The 20,668-nt window shown below is 40.3% G+C and overlaps 1 protein-coding gene across 1 annotated transcript in view; it reads right to left on the minus strand.

Moving 5' to 3' along the window:
* Window positions 1–20,668, minus strand: part of tanc2b (tetratricopeptide repeat, ankyrin repeat and coiled-coil containing 2b) — a 626,942-nt gene that overhangs the window by 291,482 nt on the left and 314,792 nt on the right. Inside the window, exon 5 of the mRNA XM_060939453.1 lies at window positions 13,533–13,727. Coding sequence (XP_060795436.1) covers window positions 13,533–13,727 — 195 coding nt within the window. The remainder of the gene's footprint in view (window positions 1–13,532; window positions 13,728–20,668) is intronic.

Raw genomic sequence — 20,668 nt, forward strand, 5'->3', positions numbered from 1 at the left:
TCCTCTCTTCCCCATATCTTATTCTTTTATATTTGTATATGTAAATACTTAATTTATTTTAATTTATCTAGAAGTTTTTCTCTATTTCTTTTCTCTGTTTATCTGTAATGATGCTCCTGGAATCTTAATTTCCCCGAGGGAACCCTCCCAAAGGGATCAATAAAGTTTTATCTAATCTAATCTAATCTAATCTAATCTAATCTAATCTAATCTAATCTAATCTACACCCTGGACAAGTCGCCACACAGTTAGGTCCATATATATTTGGACACTGACACAAATTTTGTTTTTTTACCTGTTTACTGAAACATATTCAGGTTATAGTTATATAGTTATATAATGGACATGGACATAAAGTCCAGACTTTCAGCTTTCATTTGAGGGTATCCACATTAAAATTGGATGAAGGGTTTAGGAGTTTCAGCTTCTTAACATGTGCCACCCTGTTTTTAAAGGGACCAAAAGTAATTGGACAATTGACTCAAAGGCTATTTCATGGGCAGGTGTGGGCAATTCCTTCGTTATGTCATTCTCAATTAAGCAGATTAAAGGCCTGGAGTTGATTTGAGGTGTGGTGCTTGCATTTGGAAGATTTTGCTGTGAAGAAAACATGCGGTCAAAGGAGCTCTCCATGCAGGTGAAACAAGCCATCCTTAAGCTGCGAAAACAGAAAAAACCCATCCGAGAAATTGCTACAATATTAGGAGTGGCAAAATCTACAGCTTGATACATCCTGGAGAAAGAAAGAAAGAAAGAAAGAAAGAAAGAAAGAAAGCACTGGTGAACTCATCAATGCAAAAAGACCTGGACGCCCACAGAAGACAACAGTGGTGGATGATCGCAGAATAATTTCCATGGTGAAGAGAAACCCCTTCACAACAGCCAACCAAGTGAACAACACTCTCCAGGAGGTAGGCATATCAATATCCAAATCTACCATAAAGAGAAGACTGTATGAAAGTACATACAGAGGGTTCACTGCACGGTGCAAGCCACTCATAAGCCTCAAGAATCAAAAGGCTAGATTGGACTTTGCTAAAAAACATCTAAAAAAGCCAGCACAGTTCTGGAAGAACATTCTTTGGACAGATGAAACCAAGATCAACCTCTACCAGAATGATGGAAAGAAAAAAGTATGGCGAAGGCATGGTACAGCTCATGATCCAAAGCATACCACATCATCTGTAAAACACGGCGGAGGCAGTGTGATGGCTTGGGCATGCATGGCTGCCAGTGGCACTGGGTCACTAGTGTTTATTGATGATGTGACACAGGACAGAAGCAGCCGGATGAATTCTGAGGTATTCAGAGACATACTGTGTGCTCAAATCCAGCCAAATGCAGCCAAACTGATTGGTCGGCGTTTCATAATACAGATGGACAATGACCCAAAACAAAGCCAAAGCAACCCAGGAGTTTATAAAAGCAAAGAAGTGGAATATTCTTGAATGGCCAAGTCAGTCACCTGATCTCAACCCAATTGAGCATGCATTTCACTTGTTAAAGACTAAACTTCAGACAGAAAGGCCCACAAACAGACAGCAACTGAAAACCACTGCTGTAAAGGCCTGTCACAGCATTAAAAAGGAGGAAACACAGCATCTGGTGATGTCCATGAGATCAAGACTTCAGGCAGTCATTGCCAACAAAGGGTTTTCAACCAAGTATTAGAAATGAACATTTTATTTACAGTTATTTAATTTGTCCAATTACTTTTGAGCCCCTGAAATGAAGGGATTGTGTTTAAAAAATGCTTTAGTTCCTCACATTTTTATGCATTCATTTTGTTCAACCCACTGAATTAAAGCTGAAAGTCTGAACTTCAACTGCATCTGAATTGTTTTGTTCAAAATTCATTGTGGTTATGAACAGAACCAAAATTAGAAAAATGTCTCTGTCCAAATATTTATGATCCAAACTGTATATATATATATATATATATATATATATATATATATATATATATATATATATGGGCTACTGGAACAAGACATCGATGGACGAGGACAGAAAATACGGATTTGCTGGAATGCTACTATACAAGCAATCCCAGAAAGAGGGGATACATGCAGCGAATGTGGGACCATTGGATACTTTGAAACCCACAATCAAGGCTAACAAAGAAACAGCTATTAGCCCAGTGTTCCAACATCCATAATCGAAATCTACTATCACAACTAGAGATTAATGAAATACAACAACGATGCTACGGCAAGGGGGAGCCAGGAAGACAGGTCAGCGGGGAGATGTCATCATCCCCACAACCAGAGATTGGGTACCAAGCCCCAACAGCTAACAGCCTCAACACAAGAGCTGCTGACCTGAGAAGGAAGAACGTGACCCAACTGGAAACCTGGAGCCCCCAACGAATACCGAAGCTGAGTTGCCAAGTACCTTCAGAAGATCTACTAGTAGATGTGAATGCTGCTCTGAAGACAATCTCCACAAGAACCATCACTGAGACCAACAAGCTGATACACAGTACAGCAACAGTAATCATGGAGATGCTTGGACACAAGGTGGGCTCGGGACATAACAAACAGTATCCACCATGGAAGAGATGATTAGAGGCCAAGATAAAGGCAGCACAGAGAGAAGTTAGCCAGTTAGCTGAACTACAGAAAGGGAACATGGTGAATAAAGGGGCACCCAGGAAGTACAACTCACTCTCCATACCAGAGGCACTCGAAACTGCCAAACAGCGACTAACAGCTCTGGCCACCCGGTTGAAGAGATACACCAAGGAGGGAGAGGCCAGGAGAATAAACAAGCTGTTCTCCACTGAACCAGCCAAGGTGTACTCTCAGTGGCAGGGGAACAACAACCGGTCAGACCCACCAAGAGCTGAGGTGGAAAAATACTGGAAAGACATATGGGAAAGAAAGGCATCACACAACACCGATGCCCAATGGTTAGTGGACCTAAGAGCTGACCACAGCAACCTCCCAGAACAAGAACCAGTAACCATCTCAATGGCAGACGTCCAAGAAAGAGTGTCAAAGATGAAGAGCTGGACAGCACCAGGCCCCAATATGATCCATACGTACTGACTGAAGAAGCTAACTGCACTCCATGAACGCCTAGCAGCACAGATGAACCAGCTGCTGAGGGATGGAACCCACCCAGAATGGCTAACCCAAGGCAGGACAGTCCTAATCATGAAGGACCCCCAGAAGGGACCCATCCCATCCAACTACCGGCCAATTACCTGTCTCTGCACAACATGGAAGGCCCTGTCAGGCATCATTGCGGCAAAAATGAGTAAGCATGTGGCTCAATACATGAGCGAGGCACAGAAAGGAATTGGCAGTAACACCAGAGGAGCCAAGCACCAGCTACTGGTCGATAGAACAGTTGCCCGAGACTGTAAGAAGAGACAGACCAACCTGTGCACTGCCTGGATTGACTACAAGAAAGCCTACGACTCAATGCCACACACATGGATACTGGAATGTCTGGAACTGTATAAGATCAACAGGAACCTAAGGACCTTCATCCAGAACTCAATGGAAATGTGGAAGACAACCCTAGAGGCCAACTCAAAACCCATTGCCCAAGTCAACATCAAGTGCGGCATATACCAAGGAGATGCGCTATCACCACTGCTGTTCTGCATAGGCCTGAACCCCCTCAGTCGGATCATCACGAAGAGCGGCTACGGGTACCGATTCCGTAGTGGGGCAACAATCAGCCACCTGCTCTACATGGATGACATCAAGCTGTATGCCAGGAATGAGCGAGAAATAGACTCGCTGATCCACACCACCCGGATCTACAGCGATGACATAGGGATGTCATTCGGATTGGACAAGTGTGGCCGGATGGTCTCAAAGAGAGGCAAGATGATCCGGACTGAGGGGATTGACCTACCAGAGGGCAACATAGGTGATATCCAAGACAGCTACAAGTACCTTGGCATCCCACAGGCTAATGGAAACCATAAAGAAGCCACAAGGAAGTCAACCACAGCCAAATACCTCCAGAGAGTAAGGCAGGTCCTGAAAAGTCAGCTGAATGGTAAGAGCAAGGTCCGAGCCATCAACATGTACGCACTACCAGTCATCAGATACCCCACTGGTATCATAAACTGGCCAAAGGAGGAGATAGAAGCCACAGATATCAAGACTAGAAAGCTCCTCACCACGCATGGAGGGTTCCACCCCAAGTCCAGCACCCTGAGACTATACACTAAGCGGAAAGAGGGAGGCCGAGGGCTAGTGAGCATCAAGACCACGGTCCAGGATGAAACATCAAAAATCCGAGAATACATCAGAAAGATGGCCCCAAAGGATGAACTGCTAAGTGAATGTCTCAGGCAGCAGAACCCTGATGAGAGTGCAGAGGAGGAGGAGGAACAGACAACCTGGAGAGACAAACCCCTATATGGCATGTACCACCATCAGATAGAGGAAGTGGCTGATATCAAGAAATTCTACCAGTGGCTGGATAATGCAGGACTGACAGACAGCACAGAGGCACTAATCATGGCAGCACAAGAACAGGCCATAAGCACAAGAGCCATAGAGGCCAGGATCTACCAGAGTAGATCAGACCCAAGATGCAGACTGTGCAAAGAAGCCCCTGAAACAGTCCAGCACATAGTAGCAGGGTGTAAGATGCTAGCTGGATCAGCGTATATGGAGAGGCACAACCAAGTGGCTGGGATAGTATACAGGAACATCTGCAACCAGTATGGAATAGAAGTACCCAAGTCCCAATGGGCCATACCACAGAAGGTGGCTGAGAACAACAGGGCCAAGGTTCTGTGGGACTTCAGCTTCCAGACTGACAAACAGATCCTGGCTAACCAACCGGACATAGTGGTGGTGGACAAAGAGCAGAAGAGGGTGGTGGTGATAGATGTGGCGATCCCAGCTGACGCCAACATCAGGAAGAAGGAACATGAGAAACTTGAGAAGTATCAAGGGTTGAAAGAGCAGCTGGAACGGATGTGGAAGGTCAAGGGTTGCGTGGTCCCCGTGGTAGTGGGGGCACTTGGGGCAGTAATGCCCAAACTGGGAGAGTGGCTCCAGCAAATCCCAGGAACAACATCTGAAGCCTCAGTCCAGAAGAGCGCAGTCCTAGGAACATCGAAGATACTGCGCAGAACCCTCAAACTCCCAGGCCTCTGGTAGAGGACCCGAGCTTGAGGATGACATGGATACCACCACCACACACCCCCCCCCCCCCCCCCGCCGGGGGTGAGAAGGAGATATGTATGAGAGAGAGATAAAACAGTTATTCCATGAAATCGAGTCTATCGCTACATGCCTCGTTGGCTATCAACTCATGTAGGACGAGATTGAGTGGAATAATTGTTTTATTCTAGCCACATTCACTGGATTTTGAGAAACAGAACATTTTTTTAATTTTTTGCAAATTCAATAAATAAAAACTTTGTACAAAACGTCCGACCAAATCATTTCCGCTTACAATGTAAACAATTTGGTGAAATGACAGTGGCAATTTGTGAAAAATGCTATAATAATAATTCTTAAAAAATTAAAAAAGATACATTCTTACCATCAAATACTTTTATTCCATATTTTGTTGCTTTTTTGTACTTTTTTGGGGGGGTTGTTTTCGAATAGTGTTTTTATTTCGTCTTTGGTTGGTTCAGCAATACACTCTGCCATTTTGTTTTTCTCTACCCGCGGTATATGAGCTGATAGCCTAGTAGTAGAGTAGCCAATCAGAGTGTGCGATTGCTCATATCCAGTGAATGAGGATAGAAATATATATATAAAACCACGATTCCAAAAAAGTTGGGACAAAGTACAAATTGTAAATAAAAACAGAATGCAATGATGTGGAAGTTTCAAAATTCCCTATTTTATTCAGAATAGAACATAGATGACATTGTGTTCACAGATAATGTTCTCTGGAAATATTCCTGAGCCCATTTTGTGATTTCCAATACAGAAGCATGCCTGTATGTGATGCAGTGCCGTCTAAGGGCCCGAAGATCACGGGTACCCAGTATGGTTTTCCAGCCTTGACCCTTACGCACAGAGATTCTTCCAGATTCTCTGAATCTTTTGATGATATTATGCACTGTAGATGATGATATGTTCAAACTCTTTGGAATTTTACACTGTCAAACTCCTTTCTGATATTGCTCCACTATTTGTCGGCGCAGAATTAGGGGGATTAGTGATCCTCTTCCCATCTTTACTTCTGAGAGCCGCTGCCACTCCAAGATGCTCTTTTTATACCCAGTCATGTTAATGACCTATTGCCAGTTGAACTAATGAGTTGCAATTTGGTCCTCCAGCTGTTCCTTTTTTGAACCTTTAACTTCTCCAGCCTCTTATTGCCCCTGTCCCAACTTTTTTGAGATGTGTTTCTGTCATGAAATTTCAAATGAGCCAATATTTGGCATGAAATTTCAAAATGTCTCACTTTCAACATTTGATATGTTGTCTATGTTCTATTGTGAATACAATATCAGTTTTTGAGATTTCTAAATTATTGCATTCTGCTTTTATTTACAATTTGTACTTTGTCCCAACTTTTTTGGAATCGGGGTTGTGTATATATATATAAAACAAAAAACACATTTAAATCAAATTATAACACGTACTGTGTATGTTTAAAACATCACTTATTGCATGTGCTGTTATTTTTATACGTGCATTCTGGAGAGCACTCTATTTTTATGTAGTACAGCAGTAATTTCCAATCCTTACCCAACAACTCATGCACTGCCATTTGTTTCCATAAGCCAACACACCTGGCAACAGTCTTCCTAGCTAACACTACAGAGTGTGCTCGTTTTTCCTGACTCAAGTGATTAAATACACTGATTCCACAGGCAGGGAAGGCAGATGGTGGAAATGGCTCACCACAGCCAGCTGTTTTTGCAGCACTCTAAAAGGAGGCTACTGTGCAAAATCTCAGAAACAACGTAGGCTGACTATATTAAAAGAGAAACACTAGAAACCTTACAGATTTCACACTCCATACTGCACACTACTTCCCACCCTAGTATACAGCATAGTATGCAGGTATGACAACTTTCATGTAGTGGACGATAGACTCATACATCCATGTCGTCACAGTCTACATCACACAGGGGGCTCATGGCAGACTTATACTGCATCCAAGAACTTTTGACTTCAAGAAAACATGTATTTAATTGATCAACCTGGAAAACAATAAATATTCCAGCAGCAACATACTTACACTTTATTATGGTAATTATTTATAATTATTTATTATTATAATCAAATTAGATTATATTATTTAATTGTTCATCTTACATTTTATCTTAGGTTTTATGTACAGTGGTGATTGAAAGTTTGTGAACCCTTTCGAATTTTCTATATTTCTGCATAAATATGACCTAAAACATCATCAGATTTTCACACAAGTCCTAAAAGTAGATAAAGAGAACCCAGTTAAACAAATGAGACAAAAATATTATACTTGGTCATTTACAGTATTTATTGAGGAAAATGATCCAATATTACATATCTGTGAGTGGCAAAAGTATGTGAATCTTTGCTTTCAGTATCTGGTGTGACCCCCTTGTGCAGCAATAACTGCAACTAAACGTTTCCAGTAACTGTTGATCAGTCCTGCACACCGGCTTGGAGGAATTTTAGCCCATTCCTCTGTACAGAACAGCTTCAACTCTGGGATGTTGGTGGGTTTCCTCACATGAACTGCTCACTTCAGGTCCTTCCACAACATTTCGACTGGATTAAGGTCAGGACTTTGACTTGGCCATTCCAAAACATTAACTTTGTTCTTCTTTAACCATTCTTTGGTAGAACGACTTGTGTGCTTAGGGTCGTGGTCTTGTTGCACCTTCTCTTGAGATTCAGTTCATGGACAGATGTCCTGACATTTTCCTTTAGAATTTGCTGGTATAATTCAGAATTCATTGTTCCATCAATGATGGCAAGCCGTCCTGGCCCAGATGCAGCAAAACAGGTCCAAACCATGATACTACCACCACCATGTTTCACAGATGGGATAAGGTTCTTATGTTGGAATGTAGTGTTTTCCTTTCTCCAAACATAACGCTGCTCATTTAAACCAAAAAGTCCTATTTTGGTCTCATCCGTCCACAAAACATTTTTCTAATAGCCTCCTGGTTTGTCCATGTGATCTTTAGCAAAATGCAGATGAGTAGCAATGTTCTTTTTGGAGAGCAGTGGCTTTCTCCTTGCAACCCTGACATGCACACCATTGTTGTTCAGTGTTCTCCTTATGGTAGACTCATGAACATTAACTAATGTGAGAGAGGCCTTCAGTTGCTCAGAAGTTACCTTGGGGTCCTTTGTGACCTTGCTGATGATTACACACCTTGCTCTTGGAGTGATCTTTGTTGGTTGAGCACTCCTGGGGAGGGTAACAATGGTCTTGAATTTCCTCCATTTGTTCACAATCTGTCTGATTGAGGATTGGTGGAGTCCAAACTCTTTAGAGATGGTTTTGTAACCTTTTCCAGCCTGATGAGCATCAACAACACTTTTTCTGAGGGCCTCAGAAATCTCCTTTGTTCGGGCCATGATACACTTCCACAAACATGTGTTGTGAAGATCAGACTTTGATAGATCCCTGTTCTTTAAATAAAAAAGAGTGCCCACTCACACCTGATTGTCATCCCACTGATTGAAAACACCTGACTCTAATTTCACCTTCAAATTAACTGCTAATCCTAGAGGTTCACATACTTTTTTCACTCACAGACATGTAATATTGGATCATTTTCCTCAATAAATAAATGACCAAGTATAATATTTTTATCTCATTTGTTTCTTGGGTTCTCTTTATCTACTTTTAGGACTTGTGTGAAAATCTGATGATGTTTTAGGTCATATTTATGCAGAAATATAGAAAATTCTAAAGGGTTCACAAACTTTCAAGCATCACTGTATATACACTCACCGGCCACTTTAATAGGAATAAAACTTGTTCTTGATTCTAAGATTCCTGTTCTTGGTTGCAGGAGTGAAACCTAATGTTGTCTTCTGCTGTTGCATGCTGAGATGCTTTTCTGCTCACCACGGTTATAAAGAGTGATTATACGAGTTGCTATATCCTTCCTGGAAGATTAAACCAATCTGGCCATTTTCCTCTGACCTCTCTTATCAACAAGGCATTTGTTTCCACCCACAGAACTGTCGCTCACTCAATGTTTTTTTGTTTTTCGCACCATTCTGTGTAAACTCTAGAGACTGTTGTGTGTGAAAACCTCAGGAGATCAGCAGTTTCTGAAATACTCAAACCAGTCCATCTGGCACCAACACCCCTGCCACAGTGAAAGTCACACTTTGAGATCACAATTTTTCCCATTCTGATGTTTGAAGTGAACATTAACTGAAGCTCTTGATTTGTATCTGCATGATTTTATGCACTGTGCTGCTGTCAAGGGATTGGCTGATTAGATAACTGCGTAAAACAGCAGGTAGATGGGCATTCCTAATAAAGTGGCCGGTGAGTGTACTTGGTTACACTGCATATTTTGTCTGAGTCGGGGCATGCATTTTCCCAATTTCTGATGTGTCCTTAATGCAGTATAACAAGTACATACGAAATTGATGACTTTGAAATCACTGCATTGCATTATGTTATACAGTAGCTGATGAAGTGAGTTCTGGATGGATACTAGAAATTTCTGCCAAAGCAGTATATCATCTGGGTAACTGTCGTGTATTGCAATTTTTTTTATTTATTTATCTTTATGCAGGGCTGCCAACTTTTCGAAATTCCTTGGAGTGAGATTTTTTTGGGGGGGGATGGCAAAATTTTTCCGCACACCATGCAGTAAGTGGGAATTTTGTATTCAGTTTGATATTCACTTGTCCCCCTGCATTCTGGTGTTTTGTTTGTAGGTCGTCCAGCTGGAGATGGACAATGGGGGGTGGGTGGGTTGAGATTTTGGATTTAGTAGATGTTCCTGCATTCTGGTGGATTTTTGGAGTGGCCTGCTGTGCCATACCTACATTCTTACACACCCTGACTTGCCAGGCCTTCAGCTTGTGGCCAACAAAAGCACCAAGTTTTGGCTTAAAAGCCCCCACACTAGAAAACTACAGATGACTGCCAATGTTCCTGTAGCCCTATAGACCTGTGTTTCAGATTTAAAGGCAAGTTCATGTTTGAAAATATTTCATCAGCTAAGCCTAAACACCTTCTGAATTGAAACTAAATGTTAAGTTTTTAATAACTGTTGCAAAAAATAAGATTGTCCCTCACTGACTATTCATTATGTATTTAAGGGCTTTCCCCACCACTGGGTTCAGCAGAAGATTGGCATGGGGAAAAATATCAACAGCAAAAGAATAAATAAAATGCTTAAACAGTAAGCAAAATGTGCATGTGCTACAAGAAACATTAAAATGATTAAGTTTGAACAGTATTGAAACACAAAAAGCTGAACCTTGGCCATAGGTGGGAATGTGCACACAAAGTTGGGCTTAAAAATTTTGGTCATACTTAAATAAGCTATATTAATATATTTCTTATTAATTTATTTCTTATCTATGTTTCTTATTAGTAATATAGCATTCGTCAGGGCCTGTTATCTGACAAATATTCTCTACCTGTCTTGCCCTCTTTGAAACCCTGTCTCCTCAGTATATTGTTCTCTGTCTTTTTTTTTAATTATTCACAAGTTCAAGTTCTTTGATATTACAGGTGACCATGCTTTATTTACTTTAACTGAGCAATTACATACATCATAAATAATTAAAAATAAATACCCTGTAAATAAACAATAGGTATGGTGGCTAATGGCTCTTCTTGCATTTGTAATATTATCTCTTACTTGCTTTATTTTACAACATTTCCAGTATGGCTTCAAATAAAGTCATAAAGTATGATAACATACAGTAAACAAACTAAAAATGCACCTTAATAAACGTGTGCTAAGGAGGTGCTCTCCCGTGCTGCTTGTTGGGGAAGATAGAGGCTGTGGCATGGCAGTAGGATGATTTAGCATGCCTAGTACACAGCTCTCGATATGGCATTAAATATTCTCACAACACTTATAGGCTAAAACGATTCAGAAACTTTATATAAGTTCATAATTACGCCAGTAACGCCACACATTGGTGTGCATATGTACAAACCTGTCTGAGACACCCGTCTTCAACTCGGATACCTTCTTCTCTCTCCTCTTCCTCTAAATTGACGGTAGGCAATTATCCAACTTCCGGCGAGTGCAGCATCATTAGATGCGCCACCTACCATAGGGGAGTGTGTACAGAAGGGAACACCTCTCTGCCTGTTTAGCCGTGCGTAAGGCGTAATTGATCAATCGCAAGTGGTTGGCGCGATGCAATGGGTAGCCTAGATTAGATAGATAAACTAGATTTTTTTTCTAGCGTGAGAAATCAGAGGTATGGCGTGTGAGCGTGTGAAGACAATCAAATGCGTGTGTCTCACGCTCATTGCGTGAGAGTTGGCAGCCCAGCTTTATGTATGACATTACTTCTTCAACAAGATCACTATAAGAACAGTATCCAGTATGGAGTTTCGCACATAGCCTGTCTTGCTTGAAAATGCCCACTGCCCCCTTTCCGTTCTTGTTTGTGCACCAAATTTTGAACCGTTCAGAGCATTTCAACCAAAAATAAATTGATTCAAAACCTGAAAAGTTGGTTCCCAGCAGCAATGGAAAACACAATGGAAAATGAAACATCTTCAGAAAAAACAGACTGAAAACAAATATCTGCAATAACAGAACAAAAGCTGTCATGTAATCAATGTGCTCCACCATTTTGCTACTACTGTTTACTTCCATTTTGCATTGTGTTCATGACACACCCTTGATTCCAAAGGTTCCGCTCAAAACTGGTGAAAACGTGGGCCAGTTGGCTACCTGGCACCAAGGTTCAAAGAATCCTGAATGGAACCAGTTCAAGAACTCATTCCTTGTTGGTCAAAAAGGGGTATCAGTGTTTAAAAACATTGTTCTTTGGATTGAAATAAAATGTAAATGCCAGGATTCTGATAGTATCCAACATGTTTGAGATCTGAGACTACACCTGGCTCAAGTCATCTCCATATCTGTATCTCAGTTTCTCCTCAGCAACTCCGACATGAAGTGTTTTCCTCATCATAGTGAGTTTGAGAGTTCAATTCCATGTCCAAGAGAGCAGAACTGGGTGGCCCCTCTGGGTGGGAGCAATAACATTACTTCCTCCTTGTCAATCAGACAGAAATAAGAAATTGTACGCATCTGAGCTCTTGTACATGGAAGAGGGTCAACATGCTGCGTTCATGGTGTCTTGTAAGTGGTAATTTTCAAGTTGTAATAATGTCAGTTCCCACCTCAGGATGTTCAATGTGCAAAATGAAAACGGAAAAAAAACAAACAAACATGGATGCCTCCATGAAAATACTGTTTGCTTTGTCAGAGCATGTGAAGCTCATAAACGGCTATTTTAACTGCACTTTCAAAGTTACAGGCCTAAGTGGCTATCTGTTCTGTTCTACTGTAGTGAACTTCAAACGTTCATACTGAACCGAAATTGCAGTACAGCAACAGCAGCAAACAATAGCGAGTAGCTTAGTAGCAAGCTAAAGTTAGTGATAACACTACTTTCAATGATTTACCTTCTTGAAACAGTGATTAATATAATAATTGTTATAGATTTAACCAAGTGTCATGTTGGTGTATTAACTGATCTAAATGCAACACTGCTCACTGCTTTAAATGAATTTAAAAAGTAGAGAAGGGGAATGGGCGGCACGGTGGTGTAGTGGTTAGCGCTGTCGCCTCACAGCAAGAAGGTTCTGGGTTCGAGCCCTGTGGCCGGCGAGGGCCTTTCTGTGTGGAGTTTGCATGTTGTCCACGTGGGTTTCCTCCAGGTGCTCTGGTTTCCCCCACAGTCCAAAGACATGCAGGTTAGGTTAACTGGTGACTCTAAATTGACCGTAGATGTGAGTGTGAATGGTTGTCTGTGTCTATGTGTCAGCCCTGTGATGACCTGGCGACTTGTCCAGGGTGTACCCTGCCTTTTGCCTGTAGTCAGCTGGGATAGGCTCCAGCTTGCCTGCGACCCTGTAGAACAGGATAAAGCGGCTACAGATAATGAGATGAGATGAGATGAGAAGAGAGAAATTTCACACTGTTTATATTGAGAGTACGCACACTGATTTGATGTCACTCTGTAAACAAGGTAGGAACTGGTAGTTGAGAAGACCACCCCAGATTGATGAGTTTTCAGTGTTTTTTACTGGTTGTTGGCAGGGAATTACAAGTTGCAACTTCGCTTCAAACGCAGCAGTAGTGCTTTCCTGTGATCGTGTTTAGTCGCCCGATGATGGTGTGGCTTTACACATCTGTGAGGAAGCATGTGTTAGCTTCATGCGTGCTTAGTGGGAATGGATACAGTTCAGACAAAATATTGCTCAGTCGCTTGTTGGTTCCGAGGTTTTCCCATGAACCCAACTGAAGTTTGAACTCACAGCCAATCAATAGCACACATATGTAACCAGTAAACTAATCAATATTATTCAGTCGAAAAAAGTTTCAGTCGAAAAGAGTTTCTGTGTTGTTGATTTCTGTGTACCTGTGGCTGAACCGGTGCTGATCTTCTTCACTGGCTGTAAGCGCACATTGAATGTCTGATGAGTGAGAAGTGGAGAGGAAGGGAGGGAGCGAGATACCCCCTCCATGATCCGCATGTGCTGCAGTCCTTCAGCCATGGAAAAAGGAGGCACGTCGTAGTCTCCCTCAAAGGCACACTCACTGTCTATACTGCTACCTATAACATAGGAACATGGGGGATCTTATGAGATTCATAACATGGACATTTTTGTGTTCGGTTTTTGTGCTAGGTCTGGATGTAAGCCTGGTCACATGGCCTGGTTGTTTGGTGTTGCTTATTTTAGAATCTGCTGATTTCCTGAGATTTTCGCACACAGTCTATATATATATATATATATATATATATATATTTTTTTTTTTTTTTAACTGAAGCTCTTGGCCTGTATCTCCATGCTTTTATGCATTATGCGGCCTGTATCGCCATGCTTTTATGCATTATGCTGCTGCCACATGATAAGCTCAATGGATTACTGCAATGAATGAGCAGCTGTTCCTATTAAAATAAGATAAAATAAGACTTTCTTGTCATTGTAGTTGTAAAACAAATACAGTATTTGTGAACAGAGAAAACAACAGCAATAAAAGAATATAAATAAAAGACAAGATAAAGTAAATGGGGAAAATAAAAAGAAAAAACGTGCAGTGTAGGCAGATATTGCACAAATTGGAATAGTTGTATTTGCATTCCTGAGTGTAAAGTGATCAAGTAAGTAAAAAAGTGCAGTGTCAACAGATATTGCACAATATATATTAAAGGTGCCCTTCCACCAAAAACGTTTAATACTGGCTCTTTTTGAAATACCATAGTTCACTCCGAGTTGCATATGCATGCTGCATGTGAAAATGTAATTCTACTCCCATTCCCTGTATTAGCTTATGAAAGAAAATAGTCGGAAAAACGAGCGAATCTGAAAAAGCCCTACGAAGTTACGTCACTTCGAAAATTAGTATTCATGGCCTTGCCCACCTTGGCTTGCGACCGCCCACGGGAAGAAAGTTCGGATTTAAGCACGAGGAGAATTAGCAGAGCCCATCTCGTCAGTAGCTAACGAAGAGGACCTAACAGCAAGTTGAAAACATGTCTGAACAAGTTCGTGCCTGTGTTATTTGTGGCAGTAATACATCAATGTTGCATTTCTTGCCCAAGATAGAAGAGGTGAAGAAAAAATGGTTGGAATTTATCTTTGGAACACCACCAGCGAAGTATAATGCAACGTTAGTACTGTGTTCTGATCATTTCAACCACAGTGACTTTTCAAACTTCGGTGCCTTCAGTAGTGGTTTTGCTTCGAGGTTTTTAATACCTGGATCTGTACCGTCAAGACGATTGACCACCAGCTCACAAGCTGTAAGTAAAATATGAATTTTTTGTTCGAAGGTTTTTGTTACAAAATAGCATGTTCATATTCTCCACGTTAGCATGCATGACATGGTCACAAGCTAGGCAGGGATGAGAGTTTTCCGCTTTTTGGTGGATTTCCACTTTTTCTGAGTAAAAAACGACCTTTTTATATTATGCCAAATCCGTTGAGAATTTTTTTAAATTAATTTCGGGGGGTTGGGGTGTGTTCCTTCATGCTGTTCAAACTTTATTAACTCCAACGATGTTTACACATTATTTGTAAGTTGCCATCTTTAGTCTCGTTTAAATCTCGTTGAATGTGATGCAAAATTTGTGTTATCTACATTGTTATTGGTCAAAACACTGATGTCGAGACCATAATAGCCAATCAAAACCATTTTTACAAAGACACCCACATCCGCTTGTTCTGACCCACTGGAGGTAGCGGCACAGTGCTGTTAGCTAATCAGAGGTAACATGTTTACTAATTGCTGTTAGCCAATCAGAGGTAACACGTTTACATGTCATGAATATTAATGAGTAAGAGCTGAACTCCTGTCATTCTCCTGCCACTCACTCCTCTGCCAAACTAGAACAGCCTGAAACAGGAGAACCACAGCAATTTTTTCACCAAAACCAGCTCACAGGGCATTCATTCATACTAGAGACCACCGCACAATTAATGAAAAAACGATGCAATGAGACCTTTAAACTGTGCAATATCTATTAAAGTACAGTACAGTGAGTACAGTGAGTGTAATTTTTTTTCCAAGCTTGGTACTATTTTTGTGCTTTGTTTATGCTCTTAGACAAAGGGTGGCATAAAGATAAATGTCTTATAACTTCTATATTTTGCTCAAATTAGAAGACAGTATTGCACTGAACCTTCTTAGCAAAGACAGTCCTGCTGTTTAATGTGACCACAATAAGAAACCGTACAAGACAATAACGATGATTTATGATATTGCTCATCTACTCATCAGAATAATTCCAGAGTTGCAATATTGATGATAATATAACACAGGAAAGGTTAAAGAATTATTATTATACATCATACTATGCATCTACAGTATCAGTGAAAAGTTTGGACACAGCTTCTAATTCAATATTTTCTTTATTTTTATTAATTAAAAGACAATTCATGTCTTAAATTAATGCCAGATGTCGTTTCTCTTTACTTAGTTGAGCAGTTCTTGACATAATATGGATTACTACAGTTGTTGAATCGGGCTATTTACTGAATTTTTATTATTTACTATTTACTGTTTGATCTCCAACACATTAAGAAGGCAAGAAATTGCACTAATTAACTTTTGACGAGACACCTGTTAATTGAAAAACATTCCAGGTGACTGCCTCATGAAGCTGGTTAAGATAATGCCAATAGTGTGAAAAGTGTCATCAAGGTAAACGCTGGCTACTTTGAAGAATCTAAAATATCAAATCTTTGGGGGGGGGGGTTTAACCACTTTTTTTGTTTACTACATAATTCCATACATGTTACAGATGTTATTTCATAGTTTTGATGACTTCAGTTTTGTTCTGCAATGTAGAAAATACAAAATACAGAGAAACCTATGAATGAGTAGGGGTGTACAAACTTTTGACTGTATGAACTGTATGTATATATGATTATTTTCTTATATCCATGTCTCTAATGAAGACTTAATGTTGTTCCACATGCTAGGAATGTCATCAAATGAGCATAAATGGGTGCTATAACTCACATCTTCAACTTTAATAGACCGTATACTGTATGTTTTTCCCCTTAAAAGTACAGTGGTGCTTGAAAGTTTGTGAACCCTTTAGAATTTTCTATATTTCTGCATAAATATGACCTAAAACATCATCAGATTTTCACACAAGTCCTAAAAGTAGATAAAGAGACCCCAGTTAAACAAATGAGACAAAAATAGGATACTTTGTCATTTATTTATGGAGGAAAATGATCCAATATTACATATCAGTGAGTGGCAAAAGTATGTGAACCTTTGCTTTCAGTATCTGGTGTGACCCCCTTGTGCAGCAATAACTGCAACTAAACATTTCCGGTAACTGTTGATCAGTCCTGCACACCGGCTTGGGGGAATTTTAGCCCATTCCTCCGTACAGAACAGCTTCAACTCTGGGATGTTGGTGGGTTTCCTCACATGAACTGCTCGCTTCAGGTCCTTCCACAACATTTCCATTGGATTAAGGTCAGGACTTTGACTTGGCCATTCCAAAACATTAACTTTATTCTTCTTTAACCATTCTTTGGTAGAACGACTTGTGTGCTTAGGGTCGTTGTCTTGCTGCATGACCCACCTTCTCTTGAGATTCAGTTCATGGACAGATGTCCTGACATTTTCCTTTAGAATTCGCTGGTATAATTCAGAATTCATTGTTCCATCAATGATGGCAAGCCATCCTGGCCCAGATGCTGCAAAACAGGCCCAAACCATGATACTACCACCACCATGTTTCACAGATGGGATAAGGCTCTTATGCTGGAATGCAGTGTTTTCCTTTCTCCAAACATAATGCTTCTCATTTAAAGCAAAAAGTTCTATTTTGGTCTCATCCGTCCACAAAATATTTTTCTAATGGACTTCTGGCTTGTCCACATGATCTTTAGGAAACTGCAGACGAGCAGCAATGTTCTTTTTGGAGAGCAGTGGCTTTCTCCTTGCAACCCTGCCATGCACACCACTGTTGTTCAGTGTTCTCCTGATGATGGACTCATGAACATTAACATTAGCCAATGTGAGAGAGGCCTTCAGTTGCTTAGAAGTTACCCTGGGGTCCTTTGTGACCTCGCCGACTATTACACGCCTTGTTCTTGGAGTGATCTTTGTTGGTCGACCACTCCTAGGGAGGGTAACAATGGTCTTGAATTTCCTCCATTTGTACACAATCTGTCTGACTGTGGATTGGTGGAGTCCAAACTCTTTAGAGATGGTTTTGTAACCTTTTCCAGCCTGATGAGCATCAACAACGCTCTTTCTGAAGTCCAGAAATCTCCTTTGTTTGTGCTATGATACACTTCAACAAACATGTGTTGTGAAGATCAGACTTTGATAGATCCCTGTTCTTTAAATAAAACCCACTCACACCTGATTGTCATCCCATTAATTGAAAACACCTGACTCTAATTTCACCTTCAAATTAACTGCTAATCCTAGAGGTTCACATACTTTTGCCACTCACAGATATGTAATATTGGATCATTTTCCTCAATAAATAAATGACCAAGTATAATATTTTTGTTTCATTTGTTTAACTGGGCTCTCTTTATCTACTTTTAGGACTTGTGTGAAAATCTGATGATGTTTTAGGTCACATTTATGCAGAAATATAGAAAATTCTAAAGGGTTCACAAACTTTCAAGCACCACTGTAGAACAATGCTGGTTTTTTTTCAAAGTGGAATCTAGTGCATCCTGTAATTAATCAAAATATGTTTTTAATTAATATGTCAATTACTAATCTTATCTATATTACAACGATCATAAAATATAAGTGGATTATGACTGCCAGTCAAAAGTTTTTGAACACCTGGGGTGTCTTATGTTTTATCACAGGTTATTGGCAGAGACCAAACAAAATTAAATAGAATAACCATTAAATAAGGAAATGTAAATCCTTGTGGAACTTCTTAACGGCTGGCTCTCAGATCCTAATTGGACTGTAATAGCACTTTCACATATACAGCATTAAGTCCATTTGAATTGAACCCTGGTGAGTTTTTCACTCTGATTCAGACTCTGGAATTGACTAATAAGCATGAAATTAGAGCTTTATTAAAGGAAGGTGCACTTGGGGGGGTAAACCTGTTAAGCCTATAGATACAAGACTCTTCGACAGTAATGGGCTTTTCCAATTAAATTAGATGGGAATTGGATTAGAAATAATTTCTAAAAGTCACTAAACATATTAATAAACATTTCTCTTTTCACTTATACCAACTCATTGGTTAGATTGTTTTAAAGGGAACATATTATGAAAAAACTCACATTTTCAGTGCTTGTGCATATACATTTGGGTATCTAGAGCCTACCAACCCACAAACACTGAAATAAGCCTCACAGTCAGTTTCTTTTGTGCTGCCTATTTCAGACAAGAGTGCTCTGAGAGCACCGTATCCCCCACTGGCGACTATGCCATAACTCTGGTAAAATGAGACTGGACTGAACAAAATTGCAATATGCATATTACCGACATATAACAAAGAACCCTGTCAAGTTTCGTGAAATTCCTCCAAAAATTGTGAGAGGAGCTGATCTCAGAAGGTAAGTACCCTTACCAGAACGGACAGACGAACAGACAGATGTCGCCATGACATAATCCCCTTTCAGGCCTTTCGGCCAGTGGGGGATAACAATTGTGAGGGAAGTTGATTTCAGAAAGCAAGCACACCTTGATGAAATTACCAAAGTACAAGTTTGTTAATAATCAAGGGCATAACTCTGGTAAAATTTGCCCAAATTAAACGAAATTTCAATATACATATAACTGTCTAAAGCCTTTTGCCAAGTTTGGTGAAATTCCTCCACAAATTGTGAGAGGAGTTGATTTCAGAAGAACGTACACCCTCATGAAATTGTCAAAGTACAAGTTATGTAACCAAGGGTCAAACTCTGGCAAAGTTTTCACAAACAAAATTAAATCGCAATATGTGTATTACCATCATATAACAAGGCCTTTTGCCAAGCTTCGAGAAATTCGTCCAAAACTTGTGAGAGGAGTTGATGTCAGAAGGCAAGCACACTCATGAAATTGTGAAAGTACAAGGTTGTTAATCAAGGGCCACAACTGGTAAAATGTGACCAAATTGAACAAAATAACAATATGCGTATTACCACCATATAACAAAGAATCCTGTCAAGTTTCGTGAAATTCCTCCACAAATTTTGAGGGGAGTTGATTTCAGAAGGAAAACGCACTCTCATGAAATTGTCAAATTATAATTTTGTTAATCAAGGGCTGTAACTCCAGTTAAATGTGACCAAATTGAACAAAATTACAATATGCATAGTACCAACATATAACAAAGAATCCTGCCAAGTTTCGTGAAATTCCTCCAGAAATTGTGAGAGGACTTGATTTCAGAAGGTGAGCACCCTTCCCGGGACGGATAGATGGACATCGCCGCAACATAATCCCCCTTCGAGCCTTTCAGTCAGCGTGGGATAAAAACTTGTGCTTCAACAAGCCAGTCAGATTTGGCTCCTCTTTCTATGTCACAAGTGGAGCTCATTAGAATAATTCCGCCTCCTCATCTGAGTATCTCCACTCATGGCTTGAGAACTGCCTTCGTGAAAGAATATTCATAAGGAAAGTGCGAGCTGACTGGCCAGTGAAAGTGGGGGTAGGGTGAGCAGTCACTCATGATCATTTAAAGGAACAGGCACTCTATTCGGCTGTTTTGCACAGGGCTGTTTAGACAGGGTGAGAAGGGAGCTGTGGTGCTTTATCTTTGTGATATTTTGATCAAAGCATGGCACAGACATTTCAGTAAGACCTGAGGGAACTGTGTCAACTTGTGGAAAAGTGGTATGCCACCTTTAAAAGAGGTCATTTAAACAAAACCTGTAAAAATGCCAGCATACATTTTACAAATGCATCCTTATATCCTCAGTAGAATTGGACCGACAGAGCAATGTCTGTATTTAATTAGTGAGCTTCATAACTGTTCTTATAAAAGTTCAATATTCTTAGCAGCCAGTTCCTATATAACAGAACATCCATAAATATGATAATCTTTTGCTGAAATAT

This window comes from Neoarius graeffei, chromosome 14, assembly GCF_027579695.1.
Source record: "Neoarius graeffei isolate fNeoGra1 chromosome 14, fNeoGra1.pri, whole genome shotgun sequence".
In the NCBI taxonomy this organism is placed as follows: Eukaryota; Metazoa; Chordata; class Actinopteri; order Siluriformes; family Ariidae; genus Neoarius; species Neoarius graeffei.